This window comes from Coccomyxa subellipsoidea, assembly GCF_000258705.1.
Source record: "Coccomyxa subellipsoidea C-169, whole genome shotgun sequence".
Taxonomy (NCBI): Eukaryota; Viridiplantae; Chlorophyta; class Trebouxiophyceae; family Coccomyxaceae; genus Coccomyxa; species Coccomyxa subellipsoidea.
This window is the reverse complement of record NW_005178039.1, coordinates 1,380,485-1,407,179: the sequence shown is the minus strand read 5'-3', so window position 1 is coordinate 1,407,179 and position 26,695 is coordinate 1,380,485. Positions and strand designations below refer to the sequence as shown.

Below are 26,695 nucleotides of genomic sequence, written 5' to 3'. Positions count from 1 at the left end.
TGCCACAAGGTCTGCAACAAGAAGCACTCACAACTTGGCTGACTGCAACTTGCATAGGGTGCACAGAGACGACAGGCAAAACACTGCTCCACACATCAAACGCACCACCGAACGGAGCCCGTCCTTCCTCTCGTCTCTCAGGGATCGCCTCCATCTGTTAAGCCTGTATGTATTGCGACGCACTCATCACCCAGCCTCCCAAGCATAGTCTGCGCAAACAACTATAGCGAACCATTTGAAGTACCTCCGCAATGACATCGGTGTACATGGTAGCTGCCGGACGCTACAAGACTGAAGATGGATGTCTTGAGCAGGCTCCAGCGATGTTGTTCCCTGGTGCATGTTCCCACTGCATATACTACGCAATGCTCTGTACAGCTGAACGAACTATGAAAGTATAGTTTTTCTAGAAAGAAAATGTCATTTGGTACTTGAACTTTATTGATTATTATCGCGAGTTCTCCAGTTCCACAAGCTGCCGCTTATGTTTATAATTCTTAGATTGCACTGCAAGTTGAACATTGACAATTGAAAAGGTGTAGCAAAATTATTTTCTCCTAATCAATCATATAGAATCTTGGTGGAAGAGCAGAGATGAGTTCTTCTTTGGAATCGCTATCTTGATTGCTTCCTCTCCTCAAAAGCGTCCAAGTGTCTGCAGAGGCGTCCCATCTCAGGCTCGATCTCTCTTGCCGCTGCAAACTCCCAAGACACAGAGATGTGAAGGGAAGTGGGGCAGATCTTCCCTTTGCTAATCATATCGAACGATCGTCAGCATGCAGGCGGGACTCGCACGCTCCAAGGCGGGAATACCCTGCCCTAGCCAGCAGGCAGCAATTCAGCCGAGGCCGCAACATGGCTCGAGACTTCGAAGTCCCGCTGATGCCGGTGGCAAGGTGCGTGATCCAATCTAGCTTTCATTCGATAGCTCTACACTTTCCGTTGGTGTCAGCTCTTGTCGGTATCCTGCTGACTCGTCTGTGTTGATGGATAATAGGCTCTCCTGCGAGTGGTTCCCAAGGCTGCGAAAGTTGAGGATGTCGGCCTCGATTCCAGCCTCAGCAATGGGGCATCTGGAGCATCCAACCCCCTTGCTTTTGACGAGCTGACTGATATCATTCGGTGAGCGCTTAGGTCTGGGGGGCTGTGGCTAGTTCCGAAACATGGCTTCCTGCTCAGCACAGACAGGACCTGTACATGGGTGGCCCCTTAAAATGGCAAATTCAATTAAATCGTGATTTTGGTTCCTACAATGCCTAGCAGACATGCTTGATAAATTTTAGCCTCGGGCAACCCATTGAGAATCAAGACCCATCTCATCTAGCACAAGATTCTCTGACAAGCTGGGTTGTGTATCATCTTCAGCAAAATGACGGTGAATAGATAGATCCACAGATTTACCCCATTTAATATACGCTGCTCATGCATGTTCGGAGTTGTACTGCCAGATTCTCAAAGGATCAAGCACTGTGCTCACCCATATGTGGATGGACAGGATGGTTCACGACACAGACATTGTAGAGCTGGAACTTAGGAGCAAGCGGTTCTCTTTGGCAGTGCGCAAGAAGGAGGCCATCGAAGTTCCAGAGCCAACAGTCGTCTACCAGGTGTGCCCTTGCATGCTTTTAATCGACCCACATTGCTCTCATTAGCACAGCGTGTTTTACTGTGTAGGCTTCACCTCAACCTAGCGCATGCCGCTGCAAGACCTGGTAGAAAGCCATTGATATGCATTTGGTTCAATGAGTCTCTACCATCAGCACAGCGCGCAGACTCACCTCACACCAGCCCATGGAATTCAAAGGACCTCACTGTGCTGCAGCAAGCGCCCCAGCAGCAGGGGCCGCAGTACGCACCACAGGCTTCGTATGCAGCGCCACCTCCCATGGGTGGGCCCCCGGCACCGGCAGCAGGCCCCACCCCGGCTGCGCCCTCATCCAACGGCCCGGCACCCCCAGCGGTCGTCGACGGCGTCGAGGTCCGCCCGCTGCCACAGGGTAGTTGAATGCTCTAGCATTGAGAGCATTTGGCATTCAGAGAGCGCATCCAAAGAGTACTTAGAGAGAGCATCGAGAGAGAGAGAGCATTCAGCGAGAGAGAGAGGGAGAGAGACAAAGAAAGCACTTACCACTGCTGTGGCATACATGCATGACGGCAGTACAGGGATTCTTGATGGAAGCGCTGAATGTCCCAATGCTTTAGGGATGTGCAGGAGGCATGATTGCGAGTGCATGGGTGCAGGTGGCGTCCCCGATGGCTGGCACTGTGTACCGGTCGCCTGCGCCCGGCGAGCCGCCGTTCGTGAAGGAGGGTGACAAAGTGACCAAGGGGCAGACCATCTGCATCATTGAGGCCATGAAGCTGATGAACGAGATCGAGGTGAGTGAAGTGGCTGGTGCTTTCCTCTACACGCACTCTGACATCACGAAGCACTTTCAAAAGTACAAGTGCTGAGTTGCTGCTTATTAAACTTTCTGGAAAATCTGTCAACCTCACCTATCAGCTAAAGACTTGTATTGCTTGGTCGCAGGCTGAGACCACGGGAACTTTGGTGAAATTCCTTGCTGACCAAGGAGCTTCTGTCGTGCCTGGTCAGGTATGTGGTACTTACAACAATCTTATGCTGTCTTCATGATAGGGAGTTTTTATCTGTAAGTCATATTTAGATTGCCGCTACAGGGCTGTGTCATGGTCCAAAATATCTGATTCCTGAGGCACCTCGTCGGTGAGCATCTTTTCTGCCTGTTGCAGGCCATTGCTCTGATCAAGCCTTAAAGCAGGCGACAGGGGATTTTGAGCATGCTGTCCACCGCTGTCACGGACTCCTACATTGAAATGCAATGGGCTGTGGGACTGATTTGTTGAAATGCCTTCTCTGCTGTACATTAGCGTGCTCGTATGCACTCCATTGGTTTTGCCGCTGAAGTGTATTTGTGTTGAGCAAACATGTGGCCGTATCGATGTTAGGTGAAAGTCTGAAATTTACAGCTGGAGGGTATCTGCTTTCTGACATAAGTAAGGCTGCCAGCAGAGGTCTATCTGTAAGGTAGAGCCTTCCAACATCCGTAATTTTGGCATACCGGTACTATATCACAGCTTCAAGTGGGCGCCATGTTGCATGTCTATAATATAGCTCTTCACCCGTGTTCCTTTGGGCAGGGAAACATTATGCATCAAACATTCAATTCTAGCACTTGCATCGGGGCTGCTCGGCTCAGCAAGCGGCCGCTCTTGGCTGATACTTCACTCTTCACTGAGGCTGTCCTAGTGGAGCCACTCAAGCTGGAGGCTCTGCTGCCACGCCTGCTGCCTTCGTTGCTTCTGTTTGGCATGGGAATGCCTGCCACTGCCAACGATCTCACAACGTCTGCTTCTTCGTGCTCTGCTCCCAATGCTGCTGCTTCCTGCACATAAACATGGCTTCAGACATAGCGCTGTCATCAACATGAAGCATATTGCACTTTTCACAAGCACTCACAACTAGCAAGGTCTCTGCAAGTATGAAAATGCGCATGAATGGCCATTTGATGGGAAGAGTCAGGGAGTGGCAGGGAGCTTGCATGTAGCATGGTCTTGCTGGCATCTTGCAGCTGCCTGAACAGGATCTCATTGTCGATGTGTGCCAGCTCGGCCATGCTGCTGCTCCCAGCCCCCTCCTTCAGCGCCTTCTTTCGGCTGAGCTCCTTCCTGCACGTTTCTACTCGCTTGACGGCCCGCACCTGCTTCTGTCGCTGTGCCGCTAGACTCCTCTCCGCATTCTCCTGCACCAGGGTGAATCAAATCAATGCCAGTTCCGAGAGCATCTCAGGTCTGACAAATTTAATTTACAAGGGACAGGTTCTCGAATTTCTAGTCAAAAGTTCTGAAGAAAAATGTGAACATGTACTCATGCAAGCGGCACGCTTCTCAAGGCTTGCATGCGCAACTCCCTCCAATACTCTTTTGGTGTTTATGCAAGTCTTGGCGTGGTAGCAGACCTTGCGCTTTTTGACATCAATGTCAGTGGCCCGCATCTGATCTTCTTCTGCAGATAAATTGCCGCAGTGTAGCTTGGCGGCCTCCAAAGTGATTTCAAGGGCTTTTTCCTGTAACTTTCCGTCCCGCATGTCCCCACACTTGCGGTTCAGCTGCTTGCGCAATTGTTTCTGACGGGCCTCATACATCGCCATGTTTGCATCCTTCTCCCTGATGTCACAAAAGAGACACATTCATGCAGCTGCTTTTCACATTACAAAGAACGAGATCTTTAGTGGTGATGTCTCGGGCACCTACTGTGAGCATGCACGATAGATGAACTGTCAAAGTGATGAACAACACCGTCGCATGCCCAAGGGAAGGTGTGTGCTACCTGAAACTCTGAGCCAGCTCGGCATTGCTGCCTGCCATGTCAGCCACAGCATTATCCAGGCCTGCAACGTCTTCCTCCCTGCCTCCAATGGCCTTCAGGATGTCTTGCTTCTGCTGCAGAAGCTCCTGCTTGTCCAGGGCTGCCTTGATGACATAGTACGCCTGCACAACTCGCATGCTCACCTCAGCATTTCCAGTAATCCACGTACACTAGCAGTGCTCCAGTTGAATTGCTGTGCCCTGTCCTCCACCCACTGGAAGTACGAGATAGCTAGCGAGTGATCACACTGAATGTCATTCACCTGTGATCTGGACTCATCTGCGCCCTCAGCACCGATGCTCTTGCTGCACTGCGTCTCATACTTGGCCTGCAGCTTGCTGGCGCGCTGCCTGCGCTCTGTCAGCTCCAACATGATCCTGTGCAGATCCTCGCGCATCATCTTGAGCTCAGCTTGCAGGCAATCCTTCTCCTCCTGCATGAACCACAGCCCTTCTAATCTATGCCCCCTCGCCCTTGTTTTGCGTGCGTGTGGAATCTAACAAACAAGGTCTTAGACTCCCCGACATCCATGCTCAGCAGTATTATTAATGCAATCAAGATATCACGCACGTTTAGCATGTTTAAGCATCATACAGGTGCACTTGGGTGAACCTACCGCCATTGCACTCCTTCTTTCCTCCAAGCTCTCCTGCAGCTGGGCCCTCTCATGCTCTACCAGGAGCACCTCATCAACTTTGGCGACCAGGGCCTCACGGCAGCGGGCCACATCCACAGCAAGCACATCCTTGTCCACCACAGCGCTGTCCTTGTCCTGTGTGCGCACATCATTACAGTGCACGTTATCCGCGTGTTCAGCATGCACAAGTGTCTGTTCATGGAAGCATCACGGGATGAATCGATTACTATATTCAAGGCACTGTCAGTTCTTTCACTCAGGCTGTTCCTTCATGTTGAAAGGGCGGTGTACCTTGGTGGTATCTCTCAGGCAGCGGCTGGTGCATTCTGTCTCCATATCCAGGCGCAGCATGGCATCGGCCAGAGACTTGCATTGTACACTCAGCTCCGCTGCCTTCCTTCTGGCATTTCCTGCACTTGACCAGAAGATCTCACGCACATTTCAGACCTTGAAGGGGCACTCTAAGAAAGTGAGTCACTGCCAGACTGCTTGTCACATAATCGCAGCACTTTACTTGCAGGAAATCTTACAGTCTTCTGGAAGTGTTTTTTTTCCATTATCACACGCCTTTCCACTCCACGAGGATGAGGTGCGTCACAACAGCGTTTCTATGATGGCCTTCCAACCTTCTCTATCTTCGGCTGCCCTCCACCAAATCAAAGATAGACCAAGTCCTGTCTGAAATAATAATTCCAGGATTTGACATGTCTACCTCTGGAAGTGTTATATTTACTGCATAGAAAAGATTGAGAATGGGGCAGGATGGTATCCGCCAGCTCACCCAGGTCCTGTTCAGTCTTCTTGATCTGGGCCTGGAAGAGGGATTGCTCAGCGTTGCGGCCGTCCAGGGTGGCGGCCAGCTCAGCGATGCGCGCATGCAACACGGCCGCCTCGTCATCCGTGCGCTGGCCGCCCGCGCGAGCCAGGCTGCGCTTCAGCATCACCAGGCAGAAGTCCACCTGGTACAGGACTTCTCTTTGCCGCATCCCCTGCATCATGCATTCATCTGCTCATATGTAAAATGTACGAGAGACGAAAGCATGACAACATTTGTGCTCGCAAACTTTTTTTCTACACTCCTACAGTGTTGTATTGCAGTTGCAGTGGCACCTGCGTCGTGGGATATCCCCAGGACATGAGTCTATCCATGTCAAATACTCAATGCATGCTGGGTTGAATATGCAAGCAACTCGGTCTTGAACCAGCAGATAAGCCTTGTTGTGGGCGTAGGGACACATAGACAACGGGTGACAAACCTGCTCAGCCAGGGTGCGCTTCTTGTGGCGCAAGTTGGTCGCCTGTGCTTTGCACCCCGCAATGCCTGACAACAGCAGACGCTCTTTTGAGGCTGCATCATGCAACGACTGCTTCCGCCTCATATTGTCATCCTTCAAGGACGCCACCAGCTTCGTGGCTGCCACATGGCCCTTGTCTTCCATCTGCTCGTTGCATGAGGGGAAACGCAATGCTCAGTGCATGTTGTTTCGGAACTCCGGCGACAAGATGAGGTATTCCAAGGATATGCACTACATGCATGCACTGTCAAGAAGATTCACCTGAAGCAGAGTCTCTATCTTCGTAAGGTCATCTTCGATGGAGCTGAGTTGCAAGGTGTTGTCCTGCAACTCCTCCCTTGCCTGACCCGCCCTCGCCTTGAGTGCCACTACCCTCTCATTCTTTGAGGCAAGGACTCCCCTGCAGCGTTGAAACAATCCAGTCACATGCTGACGATATTTGAGGCAAGGTGCATCTATTGCTTATTTAGTGCAAGATATCATGGCACACCTGGCATGCTCGTTCGCAGCACGCTGCACTGCCAGCTCATCTGTTGAGGCGCTCAGGCTGTTCTTGAGATGCTCCATCTCATCCAGTGTGCTCTCTAACTTCTGCTCATCAGCTTTCGACGTCCTGCGCAAGTGCAAGAGCTCCCGCTCCAATGCAGTGATCTGACTCTCCACCTGTACAATACGACCGCCTTGTAACAATTCTTTGAGACATTCTCCCCACTGAGCTTGAACAGGAGATCTTAGGTGTGTGGCACCGGCAACACTTGCAAGACCTCACATGGCACACAGGGGTCGTTGTCCACCCGCATGCAAACTGTGGACTGAGATAAAGGTTGAAACACAGAAACCATGCTTCACAGGTTATTAACCCAACAGAGACGCACTGCTTTGCCTTGTCCCTCCTCATTGCCCAACGCTGCCTTAGCTTCCTGCAGGGATAACCTGGTCTCCTGCAATTTTGTCTTGTCCTTTGCAAAAGTGTTTGCTGCCTCCTTGATGGCATCATCGTGCCTGCACAGAAGCACCATAAACTGAGTACAATATTACTTAGAACAATCCCACCTCTTCTCCGGCTATGTGAACGCTGGCATAATGCATTCAGACCAATTTTATCATTCTTCTGGCGTGCTTCAACCACTTGGATTCAAAAATAATTGCGGGCATCAGAGCGAGAACCTGCTGACAGTAGCCAGGGTCTGCTCCCACTGGGCAACAGTCTCCTGCCGCTCTTTCTGCAGCTTTTTGAAGGCATCCGCTGTCGCGTCAAGCTCTGCTTGAGCAGACTTGGACTGGGACAGCTCCTGTTCCAGTGCCGCCTTCTCTGAAACTGCTGCTCGACTCCACCTGCAGGATACACAATGGGCCATATTTTCGCCCGTGCATGCATCTTCATGATTGGATGCTATGGAAATCGCCACCTCCGCCATACTATTGGGGAGAAGATTGAGAGGAGGATAGAGGTGTTACCTTTCCAAGTCATGCGCCAATGCTTTCAATTTCACATTCTCCTTGTGCTGTGAGATGCCCAGGGCCTTGTTGACCTCTTCTTTCTCACTGGACGCCTTCAGCCACTGCTTCAGCTCTTTCTGCTCATGCACAGAAATCCTTGGAACTCGCCCTTGCGATGGCTTTGGCACTCTCAATAAGCTGCCTGCCTGCCTGTCACCAAGATGAAATGCATGTATACTTTTGAATGGAGCACAATGGCAATGCGCGTGCCTCATTCCAGTGCATTGCGGCTTTAAGGCGATCCAGCTGATCAGTCTGGCGCAGATATTCCGCCTCCATCTTGATGAGCTTGGCCTGCAAACTTTCCTTCTCCAGAATTTGTGTTGCAAGTGCTTTCTCCAACCTCTCCTGCAAGCATGCGACACAACAGTGAGCCCAGCCTGCTATACCACGCAGTAAACAGATGTCAAAGCAGGAGCGATCCAGATCAAGACAGCTACAGAAGACTTGTGTACTTCACCTGCTCAAAGTGGTTCAGCTTCTGCAGGTCCTGCTCCGTCTTGACTTCCTTGTGTTTTGCCTCAAGTCGGCTTTCTGTGCTGTCAATTTCCAGCTGCAGAGACCTCAGATGGTTGCTCATGAGGGATATTCGCTGCATGTTCTGGTCAAGCTCCCTGTCTGTGCCATCGACATCCTTTTCTAGCTGCTGTATTTCAGCGGCAAGGTCTTTGTTGGTTTGGTTGGCAAAAGATGGCAGAAGCACGTTTATTGCTGCACCATCCTGCATGGCTGAAGCATCACTGCCCTTCTCTGCAGGGCCTCTGCTGATCACTCTGCTGTCATTGATTTGCATTGCAGCAGCCATAAGCTGCAAAGGCTCTGCCGGGATCTTTTGATGTTCCACTGTCTGTTGCTGTTCTGGATTGTTCAGTCCATCCGCCATATGACCATTCAGGGACTCAGCAAGAGTGCTGACAGTCTGATCTATTGCAAGTAGTTCTGATGGACTTTCTGACCCGTGTTCTTTCATTCCTTCCATCACGCAGACGTTCCTGACTGGAGAAGAAATGTATTGCAACTCAATATTGCTTGGTCAGGGAAAGGAATATTGCTCAGTCTCCTGTCGATTGCTGTCGATGTTTTCTTGCCCCTCTCTGTTCTGTTCTACTCCTTTCGCTCACTAAGCCACGTCAAAAATCAAACATCAAATCGTTTCATAATTGACACATGAGGCTCTGAATCTCGAAGATATCCTTCTACGGGTGAGTACACGATGGGTCTCTTTCATCTTGACGGTGAACAAAGTCCACCTGATTGTGCTAACCTTGATCTAACAATCTTATACAGTTCTCAATACTAAATGTAGACATGCCACTCTAAAGAAGGAGGAATTAGAGCGGCAGACGACGTGGGTGAGTCAGCTTTGGGTTGGTCCAAGGTTTCTATTTTTGGAAAAACATCGAGAGAAGAGCATTTTCATAGGGCAGAACATGTATAATATATGATCGGTTTACAAATTTTTAGAAAAATTGGTTTCTTCCATTCATCAATCACACATCCCATTTCTAACTTATCGAAGGTGCTTGTGCAGCATCAGCACTGGTAGGAAAGTTTCTGAAAGTCCAAACAGAAGTGAACGAAAAATACTTGCTTTTTACATTAATGGTAAGTAAATGAAAGTCAGAGACCCACAGGGATTGCTACAACTCCATTGGTCTGGCCACCACCATAATCAACAAAGGACATTGGCTCTGATTTAGGAGGGCCAGGAACATTTGCAAGTGCCGCCATAAGTTGCCATTCTATTTCCTGTTTCCTCCCCATGAGCTGGGCATTGATGTCTTTCTGGGTCTGCACTCCAATTGCTGCAGCTGCAGCTTGGTCCTGGAATACAAAAGCAGAGAGTTTGAGAGAATATTGTGAAGTCGTGCAACGTGTGATGTTTGTTTCCCATGAAAAGCACGTGGTCCTTTATTAGGTAAGGAACAGTAGAAAATACACCTTTGCTTTTGCCAAGTCCTCATGTAGCTGAGCAATTTGTTCCTGCAAGCCCTTCACTTTCCCTTCTGCTGCATGCTGACTCTCCTGCATCACACAAGCACCCATGCACTCGAGCATAGCATTTTAAATTGGGACGCACTTGGCGAACGCAGCTGATTTCAGTCAGAAGCAGGTTGTGTGCACACCTTGCACACATGGCATTCATCTTGCATGGAGCGCAACGTGGCAATGAGGACGCGATTCTCGGCTGCAACTTCCACTGCCTTCTCTCGGTCCTCCTTGGTAGCTGCCTCAAGGTCCTTGAACTCAGCAGCGATCCTGCAACCACTCGTCGGATTTTAGAAAGTCCCAAGCACAATATAGAAACCGTAATCTTGCAAGCAAATAGCTGCGAAACCTTCTTTGCATTCTCACATGTCAATGAATATATTTATACCCCTGCACTCTGTCTCTCAAGGCTCGCAGCAGACCTTTCAGCATTTGATTCCGCCGCAGAAGATTGGGCCGCCATCTGCTCCGCAGCTTTTTGGGCCTGCAGAAGTTTTCCCTCCAGGGTTGAACAGCGGTCGTTGACTGCTGCCATCTCTTTGGCATGTCCTGCTGCCAAAGTTTCCAGCTGTGCTTCCAGAGCCTCGGCCCGCTCCATGGCAGCTGCTACCTTGCTCCTCACTCCGGCTCTGACCTGCAAGTGCAGCGACCCAGCACCTGCCTTTCACTAGTATTCACACTCAGGTCATGCATGCGGTTAGTGATACCATGCCTGCAATGATGGTCATGCTCCTCACATCTGTGCAAAAACATCGCAGAATCCTGATGGCAAGCATTGCCCACGCCCTGCTCAAGCTATAAATTGGTAGCTCCACTCAGCCAAGCAGCTCCCGGTTGCAAGTAATCAAAACTCGCCTCGTCAAACCACGGCCCCCGCTGCTCGTCCAGGGCAGCGCGCATGTTCTCGCGTTCCTTCTTGCCGGCGGCCGCCTCCTCCTCGGCCGCGCGCACTCGCAGCATCAGCACCAGGTTGTCTCCTGTCAGCTGGGCCACCGCTGCTTGGTGCTTGGCAGCATTCTTGGCCGCCCTCTCCGCTGCAGCCCCCGCCGCCTCCAGAGCAGCCTGCCAGGCAGCAGAGAAAGGTGGTCAGAGATAGTCCAACAAAACTCCGTTGCCAAGAAGAGCCAAAGGAGCCTGTCATGCAGGACACATATTTTGTGCCGAATTCGGACTTGCTCCCATAGATACTTGGCCCCGGTTGGCGGGAGGCGGTACGAACCTCTGAGCATCTTGCCCACGGTTGATTGGATCTTGCTTAGATCTGGCAAGGTAATCATGCGTAGGACATTTGGCAGCCTTCACTTGCAGTTTGTCTGCAGACGGACCTTGCCTCTTGGCAAGGATGTAACAATAATAGTAAAAGTTGGGTATATTGAGTCCATGGAGAGGGAGGATGTGTGGCAGCCTGAGCCTGCAGCTTGTCTGCAGATGCACCTCGCCCCTCTTTTGGCAGAAAGTGTGTGTAATCAACACTTTAATCAAGGGCAAGTAAAACTTAAATGCCATCCATGTCATGCCCAATGATATTACGATGGCAGTGCACACTATGTGTTACACCAAAAACAGTGCGCCCACCTGTCTTGCCTGCTGCTCTGCTGTCAAGGCAGCAAGAGCCGCCTCGGCTTCGCTGGCGCGAAATTGCGCTGCCTCAAAGTCCGCTCGCGCTTTGTCCAGCGCTGCCTGCAGATTCAGTGCCCCCGCTGTTGCAGGAGGGCTGCTCACTGGTCGGCATGCATGAAGAGCTTGCAACTCCTCCACAGCACTCTGGCGCTGCTTCTCCACAATTGCCAGCCTTTCCAGCGCCACCTATAGATCAGAGCAGGCAGCAGGAATGTTTTCTGCATCATCATTACACAGCTGTTCCTGTCTAAGGGGAACACCATTAGAAAGGTGTTATTGCCAGTACCCACTCAAACGTAGGCAGGGTGCTGAGAACTTATACCGCACCCGCCAGACGGGGGCCCAATACTGCATACAAGCATCCCTGCAAAACTTGCCATGGCTGAATTGCGATCAGGTGCATACCTGGAGGTCAGCGGCAGTGCTCCCAAGCTGATTGAGGAGCTCTGATCTCCTGCATGCAGGAAACTCGGCTGAGTCAGCTTCAAAATTCTTCCTTCAGCTTTACTGCTGCCCAACGCCATTTTACCGTTAACGCATGATTGCCAGACATATATCTCATTTGCATGTGTCGTGGCCGTTACCCGGCATCGGTTGCATGCAGCTGCATCATCCATTCGTTCGTGCCAGTGACAAGCCTTTTCAGGGCTCTGATGCCTTCGAGCATGTGTTGGCGCCGGCGGCGTTTGGTTGTGGTACTGGTGTGCACCTTGGCCCCATTTGTCTCCTGTGTAGCAGACGCCAAGTCCAGATCATGCACCACATCATCGGCTGATGATCTTCTCTCAACGATTGAAGCTACAAAGGAGTGATTGAGACGCCCACACAGAACTGGGGCTCTGCTCTCCTGCTGCCTACAGCTCAACACACCAAACACCAAGCATTTAATCCTAGCATCCTACCTTATCCTTTTGGCTCCAGACTTTTGACCATCCTTTGTTCACTTTTTCTTCGTGTTCGATCGGGGATGACGCTAGGAGTTGCTCTGTTTCCTGTAGCACAGGCACGGCTGCCTCGAAACCGGCCAGAAGATCTTGGATGTCCTCTGTCTTCATCAAGCAACGAGTTTATCGGATTAAAAAAATGTTTCTATGAATGATCTGGTTCTTTTTTCGCAAACAAAGGCAACGTGACCGCCCTCTTGCAGACAAGATTTATGAATCAAGATGGCCCGCCAGCTTGTGCATAATTCATATGCATACGCTTTAACACGAAACCGTTCGACTGATCGCGAAGCAATCTATCAGAGCGGATACGAGCATAGACAAAGATCGGGATCAAGAATGCCAAAAGTCCGATGGAACGGAAGTAGTCAAAACCAACTAACGCCTGATCAGGCAGCCATTTGGTCATGCTTCATGCTGCGCTTCAGATTGGCCCAGGGGCAGGCATGGCTCAAGTGTCGAGCCTCAACCAATGTGCATAAACCCATTGTCTCTCCTTGGTGAGAATTCTTTATTGTTAAAGAGACATTTACAGGCCTTCCAGAATGCATAAGCGGCACGCATTAATATCACTGTATTATACTATCACAAAGACAACCCAATAAATACTAAAAAGTATACTAGACCGGTGAATTCACACGTGCCATGGACAAAGGTCTACGGTCCAAGCATGGCAGTGCATGTAATTGTCTACTCTTAAGAATCGGTGGAGCAGATGGCTTACTAACTGGGATATGTACAGTGAGAGAGGCAGGGCGTCCGAACTCATCAAAACTTGGTATATACCTTGGACTGCTCACAGGCCTGACTTCTCAGAAGACTTTGAGTGGATCGCAAGAAAAAACTGCTGTAAATCGCACCGATTTATGTTCATCAATATGCACGTCATGAAGAATAGTTCAAAATGTCGCAGCACATTTGTGCCGCACCGTAAACATCTGAGGTGTGTGCCAAAGATACATATGCGTTGCATGCAGCACTTTGCAGGGTTACGTTGTCCTGAGAGGACCTTCATGCGTTCCTTATTTTGTCCAGTTCTCATTGTTCAGACTTGTTTATTTGCAGGCTTCTTAAGGTTCTCATCATTCCTGGCAGTTCAGATTGATGGCGGACCTCCGTGAAAAGAAACCAGCAGGAGGGGCCCAAAGCCACCTCCACTGATGAGAGTGCTTGCTTGCACAGGCCCTTCGTGACAGTGCTGGGGTCACAAGGTGTCCAGCAAGGCCATGAGGCCCAGCCTGACATCAGAGCTGCTGCGCAGAGTGCTGCTGACATCACCCGGCCCGGCCGAGCGCGCGGCTGAGGCATGGCCCATCTTGGTTGGGGGTGGTGTGATTGGATGCCCTTCCCCGTCCACCGCCAGATGCTCGAATGCGTTGCAAGTGCTGTTCTCCTTGTCTATCTGCCCGTGCCCGTAGCTCTCCTGCGCAGCACGCATTGCATTAGAAGTTATCATTTTCACCTGTCATGAGGAGCAGCTATGTCAAAGGAACACTACTGCTTCCCATCCTTGCCAGTTCTTCTCGCATAGATCATAACATCAAGAAAAACAAGTTGGCGCCAAAGTATCAGCGCACGTCAGACGGTGCATCTGACATGCTGGCGCGAGCAGCATGCAAATCCTGCGTCGTGCAGCATGACAGGAATCGTGCATCTTTCACGTGGAAATTTTATGAATTACTAATAGGGGAATGCATGATGCTGGCTCCTTGTCGTTCCATGCAGAAGCGCCAAAAGATGCATTATTTCAGCGCTTGCTGCCCTTGGCACAGATGGAAGCACAGCGCACCTGCATGAGGGAGTCGTAGTCATCCATGTCGGAGGTGGGCAGCAGCTGAGATGCGCGGCTGATGCCATCGCTGCCGCCGTCCGTGTCTGTGCTGACCGCCGGCTGCGTGTCTTGCTGCAACAGCACGTGCACACAACCCCTCACATCATGTGCAACAAACCCGATGGGAAACCTGCCAGAAGGCTAGAGCTCATTTCCCATGAAATCTAGCAACACCCTTCCAGGGGTCAGGGAGCAGACAGGAAGCCTGAAGCAGTCTAGAACAACATGCAATGACCTGGGTTGACGCAGGGTGACATCATCACAAGACTGGGGGTTAGTATGCAATAGGGGGAATTAGAAGCGCACCAGGCGCTGCAGGAAGGAGGAGTGCAGGGAGGTGCCGCCCGGGGGAAAGATGGCGATCTCGTTGCTGCTGCTGGTGCGAGCGCACGTGCGCGACCGCAGCGAGGAGTGCTGCATCGCGTCCGGGGCCGGCGAGTCCACCTTGCACTTCTTGGCGGGGCTGCCATGCGGGCACAACACACAGTGTGAGCAGTGTCTCTTGCCTAGGTCAGTGATCGATAGGAAACCAGCTGGCAAGGTCACACATTTCAATGGGCTGGCCACAAAGCACAACAAATGTTATCAGCAGTGCTCTTCGCTGCAAGGCCGAAAAAAGCTGTCTGTTATGACATCTCCGCAAGGCAGCTCATGCACATCTGGGCAACCCCAGAGGCAAATGTGAAGACCGAGTCTCTACATGTAGGCACAGATAGTTGCATGCAGCTGGAAGGGCGGGAAGGATGCATGAGATGGGCTGTGCACCTGCAGAGGTCGGAGTCGCCTTGGGCGCAGCCGTCAACGGCACCGCCGTCTGCCATGAGCACGTGACGCCTGGCGCGGGCCGGCGAGGGGCCCTGGCCTGGTGACCTCCCCGCCACCAGTGCAGCATGCCCCCTCAACGCCTGCACACAGCCACCATCCTCACATGTCAGATGCTTTCCAATGAGCCATGTGTTGAATCATTCACAATGTCCCTCTGTCACTTCCTTTCCCCAGATGATGGCTCTGCCAGAGAGTTTCTCCTCCGCCTCTCTTGCAGGCATGGGACCCTTATTACTCGATTGCATTAATGCAAGGGATGGTTTCGTTGACCAAAGCAATCCAGGACGAACAAACAGTGAGAGGACAGTTGACTTGAACAGACCTCGTCCAGGCGGCGCGCGACGTTGCCTCTGTGCAGGGGGCGGCCGGCGATTGGAATGTCGGCGTCCTCCCTATATGGCGGCGGCGGAGCTGCATGGCTGTTACTTTGCGGCGCGCCCTCTTCCGCATCCGGCACCGCGAATTTCCGCTTGGCCCACTCCGGTGTCACCATGTTGTATCGCTGCACGCACAAATGTTGCCAATAAGATTCCCTGCAATATGTTCTTAATCACCCGCACCCATTGCACGACGGTCGTATGTTATTATGCGCATCAGCTGCTGCCAGCCATGACAAACTAAAAAATCCTCAATATTTGAAAGGGAGTATGGAACGCATCAAAGAAGAGAATGAAATAACAAGCAGCAGAGGCTCTTGCTCAACATCGCTCTGTTGGTCTATAGCAGGAAGGGAAGAACCGCAAGGCACCTTGAGGCCGGGGCTGAGGAAGAGGTCAGACTTGGCTTGCGGCGACTGCAGCAGCGCCAGCAGATTCACGCCGGGCGACTGCTGCCGCCGCCACACCGCCCCGGGCGACCGGTACCGGTCCCCGGCCGCCGGCCCGGGCTGGCCGCCTCCGGGCGTCGAGCGCGCGAGTGTGCGCGAGCGTTGCTGCACGGCCGGCCGCGTGTTCTCGTCCTCGGCCGGTTCGCCGCCCAGGGGAGGCGTCGTGTCGGGCGTCACCTGCTCGCTGCCTGCGTCCTCTGGTGACTTGGAGCCGCTCACCGGCCGCTGGAAGGGGTCCAACGCCCTGCGCGATGCACACATTTACAGATTTCAGTACAGGGAAGTAATCATTCACTCTTGTAGCGGAAACTTCGGTAAGTGTTTGCTGGAGTATTCTAGATGCAGCATGCGGCAGCTATCCCGGTGTATGCACAGTAGCCTGCACAAGCCTTTTCATGCCTGGACAGCAATCAAGACGCGCCCCATTACAACTGGCACGCATTTTTGTAGATGTTCCTGCGGTACATGGGATGCTGTGGGAAGAGCGTGCACCGCTGCGATGAGTTGATGATCCTGGACTCGGGCTCCGACGCGCGGCTGCTGTGCCGCAGCGGCGACAGGAACAGCGGCGACGTGGATGCCTTGCGCAGGAGGCGGGCCGAGTCGCTGGCGCTGGCCGGCACGTCTCCACTCAACGGCGACGCCCCATCCGGTGACTTGAACAGCACCTGCACCCACCCAGACATAATATAATTAGACACAGCATGCCATGACGGCATGCCTTCATGGGAAGCTCACATGCACAGCACAGCTGCAGTCCTCGTGGACTGGTGACACTTGGAGAGGAACAGCAAAGCTGCTCAAGCTATGGGCCAGCCCAGCCCTTGACAAAAAATAGCCTGCACCCGTCATTCTCATGATTGATCTCAAAGGTTGGCAGTTTGCAGTGCAGGCTTGCTGTGCCCCAATGTATAACCAGTAGCCTTCTTTGGGACGAATGGAACCGAGTTAGCATCCCAACGAAGGCGTCTCTCCCATGCCATGCCACAAACAGCAGATCAGGTAGGAAAAATGAATATAGAAGTCAGTATGTCTGCAGGTGCCAGCGAGGGATGCGCACATGGCCCTCGGCCGCGCCGCCGAAAGCGGCGGCCGCGTCGGAGGCGAGGTGCACAGCGTCGTGCTGCAGTCGCGCGCTCAGCTGCCGCTCCATTTCTTGCGCCTCCGCCGCAGCGCTCAGCGCCGCCAGACCGTCGGCTGCACACAAATTGGGGACATGAGTCTGTATTACATTCCATGGCACTCTGTCTCGGTGCATTGTGCAGACCGCAGCGGCTATAAATGCAATTCTGGGTGTACAAGAACCGTGGAGCTGCTGAAAGACAAATGTGTAAATCTAGAATAGTATCATATTGCAGACTTGGCCCAGGTGCATTCTCTCTCCGGAATGGGATTCCTCGGAGCAGAGGGCAGGAGCATAAGATTCAAAGATTACGAATCCAGCTGATGACGCAATGCGTGAGTTTGTCCCTGGCTGAGAATGAGGATCCTCCCCCACATCAAGCAGTCCTTACATCATGTAGGTACATGCAGCGTTTGCTGGCTATCTCTCTTCTTATTAATAGTCCAGTCACCGGGGGCGGGGGAGGCGTGGGAGTTGGAGGGTCTGGAGGAGCGGCCGGTGCTGACGCGGCGGCGGTCCATGCGCTCGCTGCCCACCCTGCGGCTCGTGTTGGGCCGCGATGACGCGCGCGAACCAGACATCGCCCTGCGTCACACCGCACGTTATGCTTCTAAGGACATGAATTATGTGAGCTCTTACTGTTGGCCATTTGAAGTGGCTTGAAGTGGCTGTGAGCAACGCTCATTTGGTTGTGAGGATTAGCCATCCATGCGGAATTCACTAGGCCCGCTCCACAGAGTTCATCAGAGGGTGCTCACTCTCTTCCTTTGATTCACTCCAAAGTTGCCCAATAGTGCAGGCTGCTTGTGCAGGTGCTCTCCCCTCTGCGCCTGTGGCTTTAGAGGTGCACATGATGGTACCCCAACAACTAACCAGCAATGTGACTACAGTCTTCGGTCACCAGTCGCTCACTGCATATCAATTTGACCCAGAAACTCAATACAACAAAGCAATTCGACCCACTGGTGCAACATCAGATGCATAACAGATACAAGAAATGCCAGGGGCAGCTGCATGCCTGGAGTAGGCCGTCTTGAGGGGAGTGCTGAATTGGGAGGGGGCTTCGTCGTCCGAATCGCTGATCTCTACTGCTTTGTCATTCTTGTCTTGGCCCCGCTCCTGCTCCTCTTCCTCCTCGTCCCCTTCCTCAATGTCTGACAGTTCAACGCTGTCATCGCTGACGCCGTCGATGTCATTGTACTGCAGCCGCTTGGGCCGGGCCCCCCGCCTGGCGGCCCGCGGCGTCTGATCGTGAGGCCCTGTCTCCAGCTGGAACCACCTGCCCGGTCACAGCAACAGGCGCTCTCACCACCTGTTCACGCATGCAGTTCTGTCCCCTTGCTCCTAAGCTACATTTTGAAGATGCACCTTCCAGCGAGTGGAAACAAGCAGTGTCAGCACAGGGGTGTGGATCATGCGCATGCGCCCACGCAGCAGCCAGAGCAGCATGAAGCGGGCCGTGGCCTCTGCTGGCTGGTGTACTTGTTCCTACCTGGAAGTCTTGACAAGTACTACTTGCTGCACGAATTTATAGGACCTTCAGAAGTCAACCTCCACAAACTTTTCACGCTCCTGGCAGGCGTGCAGCGCGCACATGGTGCGGCACTGCTGGCTGCTATGAATTGCCTGCAGTTTCTAGTGACTTGAATTCTTCACAGCCAGCTTGCAAAACACTTCTCATCAAACTTTTCACATGTCAATGATATTTCCTGGCAGGCGCTCAGAGGGCGCACCTGGCGCGGCACTGCTGGGCGGTGCGGCCGTCGATGGACTTGGCGATGGCGGACCAGTGGGAGCCGTGGCGCGCGTGCAGGCTGGCCAGCGCGGCGTCCTCGGGGGCGGCCCACGACACGCGCTTGATGCCCGGGTCCAGGTGGCGCCTCCAGCGGCCCATGCACTGCTGATCTGTGCGCCCCTCCAGCTGGCGGCTGATCTCCGCCCACGCGTTGCCGTGCACCCCCACCAGCTCCAGCAGCCGCTCGTCCTCCTCCTCCGTCCACTTCTCCCTCTTTATGTTCGGGTTCACCTGCAGGTCCAACTAGGGATGGTCCGTACATGGATCTTGTATCACGTTTGAGTCTATTTCTTCGATCGACTTGTGAAACTCCAAGTGTTCCGAGCTCCCTAGCCCCGAATTCCTTTCTCGATGTCGATGTGGGCAGGCCATAACATATCCTGTCGCCCTGACATTGGCGAGCACCTCCCCAGTGTTGGGCGGGCTAATGACCCTAACGTTGGTACGGTGGCCGTCTGCCGTTGGCACAGTGACCCCTCCCTGGCTGGAGGGTCAGCCAGCAAAGCAGCGGCTATTACATGGAGTGGCCTCTGCCAGCATGTGAAGTGCCTGCTGAGTTGGCAGGGTGCTGCAAGGGTCCCCTTGGAGTGGGTGCATGGCAATGCAATAGGGCGCCAGAGGCATGCAATGCAGCAAGCTTGGACAAGGCAGATTGATTGGGAAAGGGCTAAAGAGGGGGGTGGCAGGGTTACAGACCTTGTGACGCCATCGCTGCGCGCACTGCTGTCCTGTTCTGCCTGGAATTTTCTTTGCAACAGACGACCACCTGCCAGGGAGACACAAGGTTCATCGGTGCATGTGGGCATCTGTAGAGATTGTCTCATGTTTGCAACATCTCACTGTGTCTGTTGAGCATCAAGGCTGCTGGGCTGACCTGTTCCCAAGTTTTGCTTGCCACTCCGCTAGCAGGTCATCCTCCTCTGGCATCCATGACCCTGTCTTGACTGGCCGCCCATTGATGTGGGTTGGCATCGGCATCCTGAGAAAGCCGCCTGCACAGACAGCAGGGATCATTCCTGGAGGTATGGCCTCTCAGCTGCTGCTTGCCTTTGGTCAGAAGTGCTAGCTGCTGGCCAATTTCTGCGGGGCTAAGTCAAAGACCAATCTCCTTGCGTTCCTCCCTCACAAACGTCGGCTGGTAGATCCAATCAGGCGCTGAAAAGGCCTCTAATCACGCACCAAATCATCAGTCACAAGCTAGTCACCGAGGACAGAGTGGTGGGACCAGGATGTGAATGGGATGTAACGTCCAAGGCTGCTCCACGCAAGGGCGCTCTACCATCGATGGGCATCCTTTCAAGGAACTATTGGATATCAAAGCAACAGGAATCGCTTAAGCGTGCTTCCTGTCCTCGGATACCCGCCATTTTACTCTTGGTTCCCCATCTTGCCCTATAGAAAGGATAGTACACCAGAAGTTCGTGATTTCCTGCAAAAGCTAGTGCTAAAGCATTGAAACGGCTGACTTGAGCACGACAGAGCATACTACGGCTGGATTCCTCGAAATCGACGAGCGGAAGATAGCCCGGTGCATCTACCCGCCAGTAGTGGTTCCGCGACCCAAATGGCATCAATTTTCCTGTGTAAGACCTCGATGCATGTCTAAGGAACACATGGACTTGAGATAGTACCTTAGAACTAGCAAATGGGCCCCAGGAAAGCCGAGAATCGGATAAGGCCGACAATCGTGAGTTGAACGAGGAGTGGATGTCCGAGTCTTGCCGATGTTCAATTGCACCCAAAACACTTTGAACCCGAAATGTTATCATTCAAGAGCTCATGGGGCCGCATTCAAGGCGTAAAAACGTGTTTGTGGGTGGCACATAACGGTGGCCCTTGAGCCCATCCCCCGGGATGACTGACTCAAGACTATGATGATCGCTTTTGATTTGCCTTGAACGATCACCACGCACCTTTGCACCCTTGTGAGACTCTGTGTGCTGGATCAGCCTAGTGAATTGCTTGCTCTCAGGCGGAATCTCGCACTCCCCATCCTGAAAGCAGGCGTCCGCTCAGCTCCCGCGCAAAGCTGCTCAGTGCCTTTTTACAACACATCTACCATTTTACCTCTGAGACACAGTTTCCGACGCACCAGCATGTTCTGCATGCGAGCATCCGCCGCTGCGCGTCCCCCAGCCAACCGCCCGGATTCTGCCAGCTGTGTAAACGGCAAATCAAAGTCACTGCACAGAGTGGGCTGTTGGAAGTGTGCATGCTGCTTTCTTCATGGCGATCATGGACACCCACATTCGATCTCTAGGGCAAAGTCGCAGCTGAGAATGACCCTGTGACTCCAAGATCTTGGGCTTTGTGTAGCTAGCACGAAAGCTGTCATAGTTGCCAATCCACATCACCTTCTAAATAGCGCAACGGTCATCGGGATGGATTCCTTTGACGTACCAGACTGGGACTTTACTTCCTCTCAATCTGCCTTGTATCCTAGTCTAGAGGCATCTGGCAAGGTTCAAGCCAAGCATAGTAAACGTGGTGAAGACAGGCTCCTGCAGAAGCTCATCCACGGGACAGTCAGCTTCAAGAGCTCCTTTAAAGAAAGTGCTAAAGGTGCTGTACCTGCTAAAGGCGATCCGGTCTTCAATGTATCAAGCAACTAGCCTGGCATTGCAAGAGCGATATGGCCAGAGCAGAAAAGGATGTTGTGCACTGCTGCCTACACCGCTCATCTTTTCTGTTGAATTCCGCAGATCCAGCCCCATCAGCGGGCTCAGAACCTCCAAAAGACAATCAGAGCACGGCACCTTTGAAGCAAGGCAAGAAGCGGAAGCAGGCCCCCGCTGATCGGCCAGAGGAAGGCAGTGAAGAACAGCCCAGTGTCCCGAAACAGAGGAAGAGGAAGAAACATCACGCCAATGGTGATGCTGCCACGCAAGCTTCCAAGCCAGAAGGTGCCTCTCAAATGGGGGCAGGAGGTGATCAGTCGGGTGCTGCTGGTGCTGCAGCAAAGGAGGGTGACAGCATTGAGCCAGCTGCTGTCAAAAGACCCAAAAAGAAAAAGGAGAAAAAGGCAGCGATGCGTGCCGAGTCCCATGCGCCCGAGGCTGAAAAGGGGGAGAAACATGCGGCAAATGCAGCAGCGCAGGACGAGCCGCCCAGGATGAAGAGGAGCAAGAACAAATTCAAGCCGAATGGCGTGCCCCTGCCAAAGCCGGACCGCCGAAAGAAGCAGGCTATCACCGGAGAGCAACAAAGCAGGCCGCAGCCAGAGCCCAACACAGCCTCACCCACAGGACCCCATCCGACATCAGCTCAGGCCAGAGCCGCCGCCCAGACATCAGGGCACGCAGCTGGCAGGGATGATGGCAGCAAGGCTGCTATGAAGCCACAGAAGGTGAAGGCAGCGCCAGTGGCAGAGCAGGCTTTTGTCCAACTCCGGCAGGGTGCGTCTGGCGCCAAGAGCAAGCAAAAGGACGGCGGGCTGCTGGCGCAGATGCGCGCCAAGCTGTCGGGCGGCCGCTTCCGCTGGCTCAACGAGCAGCTGTACACCTGCCCCGGGGACGAGGCGCTTGAGCTCATGCAAGAGCAGCCCCACCTCTTCAAGCAGTACCACGAGGTTCACAACTCCTTCCTTTCCAAGTCAGAGCCAAGTTGGAGCCTTCTGTAGTTAGCACGAAGGCAGTCAACAAGTCCATTTACTGCACCCGACAATGTCACTGCGTAGAATTGCAATGCCTGCATGCACATGCAGGGATGTGATGAGGAAATGTTGGCGATCGTAATACTGGAAATTGCTGTCCGCTCACAGCTGCACCCGTACATGCCACACTGAGGCAGGCGCTGTGCGTGACGGTTTTCATTCCCCTGGCAATTTATCGGCTGCGCTGTGGTGCAGGGCTTCCAGCAGCAGACGACCAAGTGGCCCGTGCAGCCGGTGGAGGTGGCGGCGCGCTACCTGCGCGGCCACGGCAAGAACACAATCGTGGCCGACTTCGGCTGCGGCGACGCGCAGCTGGCGGCCCAGGCGCGGCAGAAGGTGCACAGCCTGGACCTCGTCAGCACCACGCCAGGCGTCATCGCATGCAACATGGCGCACACTCCCCTCGGTGAGACCGTCATGTGCACTTTTGTTTGTTGTCTTTCGTGTTGTTATGTATGCATGGTGCGGTGCGATGCTTCACCTGGCTAGCTGGAGTAATCTGTGCATGAATGTAGAGTGCAAGATCACAGATCGGAGGGTCCCAGTTGAGAACTTCTTATGTGAACAATTCTTTGGCACGCTGCAGAGACTGCGTCGGTGGACATCGCTGTCTTCTGCTTGGCGCTTATGGGGACCGACTATCCTTCTTTTCTAATAGAGGCCCACCGCGTCCTGAAGCCCCGAGGGCTGCTTTGGATTGCTGAGGTGCGTCTGCAGGCACTGCTGTCATGCCTGCCAACAGCAACATCGATGAGTATTGCATGCAGGATGAATATATTATGTGCATGCAGTGCTGAGAATACTGTTCTGCTGTGGCCAGGTCCGCAGCCGATTTTCAGAAGGAAGCGGAGAAAGTGAGAACTTTAGTCCCTTCCTCAAGGCTCTTCAAGGATTAGGCTTCTCTGAGAAGAGCATGGACACAAGCAATAGTCATTTTGTGATCTTCGAGCTGCAGAAGGCAAGCGAGAATAAAGAGTCACCAAGTTTGGAACAGCTCGAATGGCCAAGCCTCAAGCCATGTCTGTACAAGAAGCGATGAGACATTGTCATGACATGAATCTTGTAAGCTATTTTACAACTCTTGCATCCTTGGGCCAATGATCCTCTTGTTCACTGACACTGTCCCGTCTAATCCACTGAGCAACAATGACAAAGTCTATGACCGTCTGGAGCAAATGGACAAATACACAAGGCACGACAGCTAGTGCTGCCGTGCTGGCTGTGACAGTATGTGCTGAATGTTGTGCTAGGCTGCTCAAGACAGGCACGGCCACCGTCAGGGTCTTCTGGCTGGTCACCAGAATCAGCGCTCTTTCAACGCCCTCGCCTGTGCAAATGACAGCATAATACTTGCTTCTGATTACTATGCAGCTAAGCTGTTCTGCCTTTCAGCTCTTGCTGGCTGTCAGCATCCTGGCGCAACCAGTGCGACACCAGGAAGGAGTCTATGAGGATCTGGCTCAGGTGGGAAACCACGCATGGCACGACTGCTATGCCCACAGGCCCTGGCAAGACGGAGCCCAGTTGGCCCAACACCGTCACAGCTATGGGGAGAGTCTTCTGACTCCCCACCAGAATCAGAGCCCGCCGCTCCCCCGCAGCTGCGCAGACACGCTGCCACTGTGAGTGTCACGCCCACTTTGCATGATCTGCCCCCAGACCAGTCCCCCTCCCCTGTCCTTTGTACTCGTCCTTAGTACTTGTCCTTTGTACACCCCACATGCACCTTCCCACAGGAGGGCAACGCACCGGGGCATGAAACAGTCAGTGTGGTCCTTTGGTATTATGAAGGATTGAGAAGGAGGGAAGGGGCCAAGAGGACTCACATTCTTTGCCGGGCGGTCCGCCGATGCGCAGCAGCTGCACGGCGGCGCTGTTGAAGGCCAAGTACACCAAATGGACTGCCACGCCGGCGGCGACGACTTTGGCGAGTGCGGTGAGGCTGACGTCGACGGTGGACGACACCGCGCGGCTGATCTGCATCCAGGGCACCAGCGCCAGCAGGCACGCGCTCAGCAGCGCCAGCGCCTTCTTGTTCTTGTCGACCTGCCCTGCCACACCTGCACATCCCCCCGCACACTTACTATCAATACAGAACCAATAAGACATGCCTTGCATTTTTCTTGCTTTTTGCAGTGAGTTTGGCACATAGGAAGAACTGACAATTTCATACGCCGCCCCAAAAGGCAAAACAGCAGGTCTCACGGTGCTACCCATCAGCAGGGCATCAAGGCGGGCCTGGAAGACGCTACTCTGTTGGTGAGGACTGTATTGGAGGTTGCAATCACAAGGCCAGGCGTCACCTGGATTTATGGTAACTCTCTACAGCTTAGTTGATGGGATTCCCACCTTAGAACTATCTCAAACCCCAGCCATGCAATAATCGAATTGGGGCAGGGGGTATAAGCATTTTAATTTTAGGGTCGATGTAATTGGACTCAAATTTGGGCAAAGGGTCGAGAAGTTGTAGAGAGATACAGCAGGGATGTCACCAGGGACGAAGGCGCGTGCGGCTGCGCCCACGAGCAGCGGAGCGAGGATGGTGCGCATGAGGGAGCGCAGCAGCGGCCCCGGGGTCAGGCTCACGGCGGAGTTGCCGGCGCCCAGCAGCCAGCACAGCATAAAGGGCATCGTGAAGATGCCCACCAGATTTGTGCCCACTGTCAGCAGCAGCGCCAGCGCTGCATTTCCACCAACTGCCTGCGGCAAAGTTTCAAGGTTTGTCACGCACGACATGACATACACAGCGGTCAGAACTGGTCAGCAGCACACCAGACTTCCTTCCTGCTAGTGAATGCAAGCAAAGCCGCCCATGCAACGCCCCAGGATGCGCAATAGTTTTTGGAGAGGTATAGAAAAGCAGATGGATCTTAAGCAGAAAGATAGGCATGCAGGCGGGGACATGCCTGCGTGAGTGACACGCCGCTGGAGAGCGTGGTGGGCATGCAGCAGAAGACGGCCAGGCCAAAGGCGAGCTCGGGCGAGCCCAGGGGCAGCCGCAGCACAGCCAGCGCTGCAAGAGGGGTGATGAACAATATAGAAGCAAATCCGTACAGGATGGCGCCCCAGGCCGACAGCGCGCGCAGCGCCTCGCCGCGGCGCAGGCCCAGCCCGGAGATGATGAAGATGCCTGTAGTTGTCAGGCTCTGCAGGCCCGCATCCGCCGCCCTCAAACCCGGGCCCGGAAACAAGTACCTGGAAGCCTAAGATAAATCTCTTGAATACCTGATCATTGCTTCGATAAGGTTATTATTATTATTGGTATTACTATTATTGTAGAGACCTGTTGGGAGCCACCTGATGCTCACTGGTCCTATGGCCAGGCTTTCACTGTCTATCTTAATGACACAAAGGGATAAGGTGCTGGGCCAGATGTCACTGTGAAATGGACATTCGTGATTGGTGACTAGTGTAGCACAGGGGTTCAAACTCACCCGACAATCATAGCTGCAAGCAGCGCCAGGGGTAGAAATTGCGCCTGGATGAATGATAGAGCTTTCTGCAATCCGGTCTGGGCTCTGTCATCATTTGGCATGGCTGTAGCATTGCCAGCTGTTCCCGCAGCTCGCCACCTGTGGCGATGTCTGCCCTGCTGCCGGTATTCTGCAAGCTGGCCGCCATTGGTCTTGCTTATCTGCAAGTCCCTCTGAAGGCTGTGCTGCTGTCTCTGCTGACTCAATACTGGCCTGAAACATGAGACTCTGCTGTGATGGGTCAGGTGGTGAGGATCTGAATGCCAGGTAATTTTGCTCCCAAAGGTACCTGTTACGCGGGGACACTAGCCTGATTAAAATCGCTGGTCTGTTATTATTTTTTGTCTAGTGCGCGTCAACTTTCTGTCCGTTGATCAACTTGTACCCCAGCATCAACAGAAGGTTCGTCAAAGACTGTGCGTGAGCACAGGACAAAGCACTGCAGTATGTGGGGCGCCTATTGGCATAGGCTGCATTGATATTGCAGAGGGACTGTCCTCTGAGCAAAGGTGGATCTCAGAAGGTAATTATCTCTGCATAGATGGCCTTTGGCTCACCTTGCTTACTGCTAATAACAAAGTGGCTATCTTGTTCAATCAGAATTGAGTGAAATACAGGTTGTGCTCACCTTGGCTGCTGCCGCATGAGCAGCACGTCATCCTTCAGAGCCGGAATGCCCCTAGAGATACGCGGTGGATTGCATTTTCGAATTAATCGATTGAGTGTACAGGCCCATATGCACCGTCTTGCCCATTGATTAGGAAGGAAAGCCATTCCACATGGATGGCTCGAATTACG

At 53.1% G+C, this 26,695-nt stretch overlaps 5 protein-coding genes across 5 annotated transcripts; 2 read left to right on the top strand and 3 right to left on the bottom strand.

Moving 5' to 3' along the window:
• Positions 1–726: 726 nt before the first annotated feature.
• COCSUDRAFT_65159 (acetyl-CoA biotin carboxyl carrier) lies at positions 727–3,059 on the top strand. Its single transcript, XM_005649711.1, has 7 exons — positions 727–896; positions 998–1,122; positions 1,496–1,607; positions 1,823–1,978; positions 2,242–2,379; positions 2,531–2,596; positions 2,752–3,059. The coding sequence occupies exons 1-7, from the start codon at positions 777–779 to the stop codon at positions 2,773–2,775; spliced, it is 741 nt and encodes a 246-aa protein (XP_005649768.1). The 5' UTR covers positions 727–776; the 3' UTR covers positions 2,776–3,059.
• Positions 3,060–3,358: 299 nt separating this feature from the next.
• On the bottom strand, positions 3,359–10,406 carry COCSUDRAFT_61461 (hypothetical protein; the record flags this gene model as incomplete). The annotated part of the gene is made up of 17 exons (XM_005649710.1): positions 3,359–3,404; positions 3,601–3,761; positions 3,978–4,185; positions 4,349–4,509; positions 4,650–4,820; positions 5,004–5,159; positions 5,316–5,434; positions 5,806–6,013; positions 6,281–6,463; positions 6,581–6,719; positions 6,810–6,982; positions 7,195–7,321; positions 7,487–7,654; positions 7,778–7,896; positions 8,280–8,465; positions 9,946–10,078; positions 10,231–10,406. 17 exons carry the CDS (start codon positions 10,404–10,406, stop codon positions 3,359–3,361), a joined length of 2,634 nt encoding a protein of 877 aa, XP_005649767.1.
• Positions 10,407–18,282: 7,876 nt separating this feature from the next.
• Positions 18,283–20,765, bottom strand: COCSUDRAFT_35694 (hypothetical protein; the record flags this gene model as incomplete). The annotated part of the gene is made up of 4 exons (XM_005649709.1): positions 18,283–18,289; positions 18,711–19,003; positions 19,469–19,509; positions 20,759–20,765. 4 exons carry the CDS (start codon positions 20,763–20,765, stop codon positions 18,283–18,285), a joined length of 348 nt encoding a protein of 115 aa, XP_005649766.1.
• A 1,338-nt stretch (positions 20,766–22,103) lies between these two features.
• On the top strand, positions 22,104–23,463 carry COCSUDRAFT_13779 (hypothetical protein; the record flags this gene model as incomplete). The annotated part of the gene is made up of 4 exons (XM_005649708.1): positions 22,104–22,340; positions 22,620–22,830; positions 23,011–23,129; positions 23,245–23,463. The coding sequence occupies 4 exons, from the start codon at positions 22,104–22,106 to the stop codon at positions 23,461–23,463; spliced, it is 786 nt and encodes a 261-aa protein (XP_005649765.1).
• Positions 23,464–23,482: 19 nt separating this feature from the next.
• COCSUDRAFT_46640 (hypothetical protein) lies at positions 23,483–25,959 on the bottom strand (the record flags this gene model as incomplete). The annotated part of the gene is made up of 5 exons (XM_005649707.1): positions 23,483–24,025; positions 24,251–24,484; positions 24,917–25,120; positions 25,327–25,619; positions 25,859–25,959. 5 exons carry the CDS (start codon positions 25,957–25,959, stop codon positions 23,796–23,798), a joined length of 1,062 nt encoding a protein of 353 aa, XP_005649764.1. The 3' UTR covers positions 23,483–23,795.
• Between the last annotated feature and the right edge of the window lie 736 nt (positions 25,960–26,695).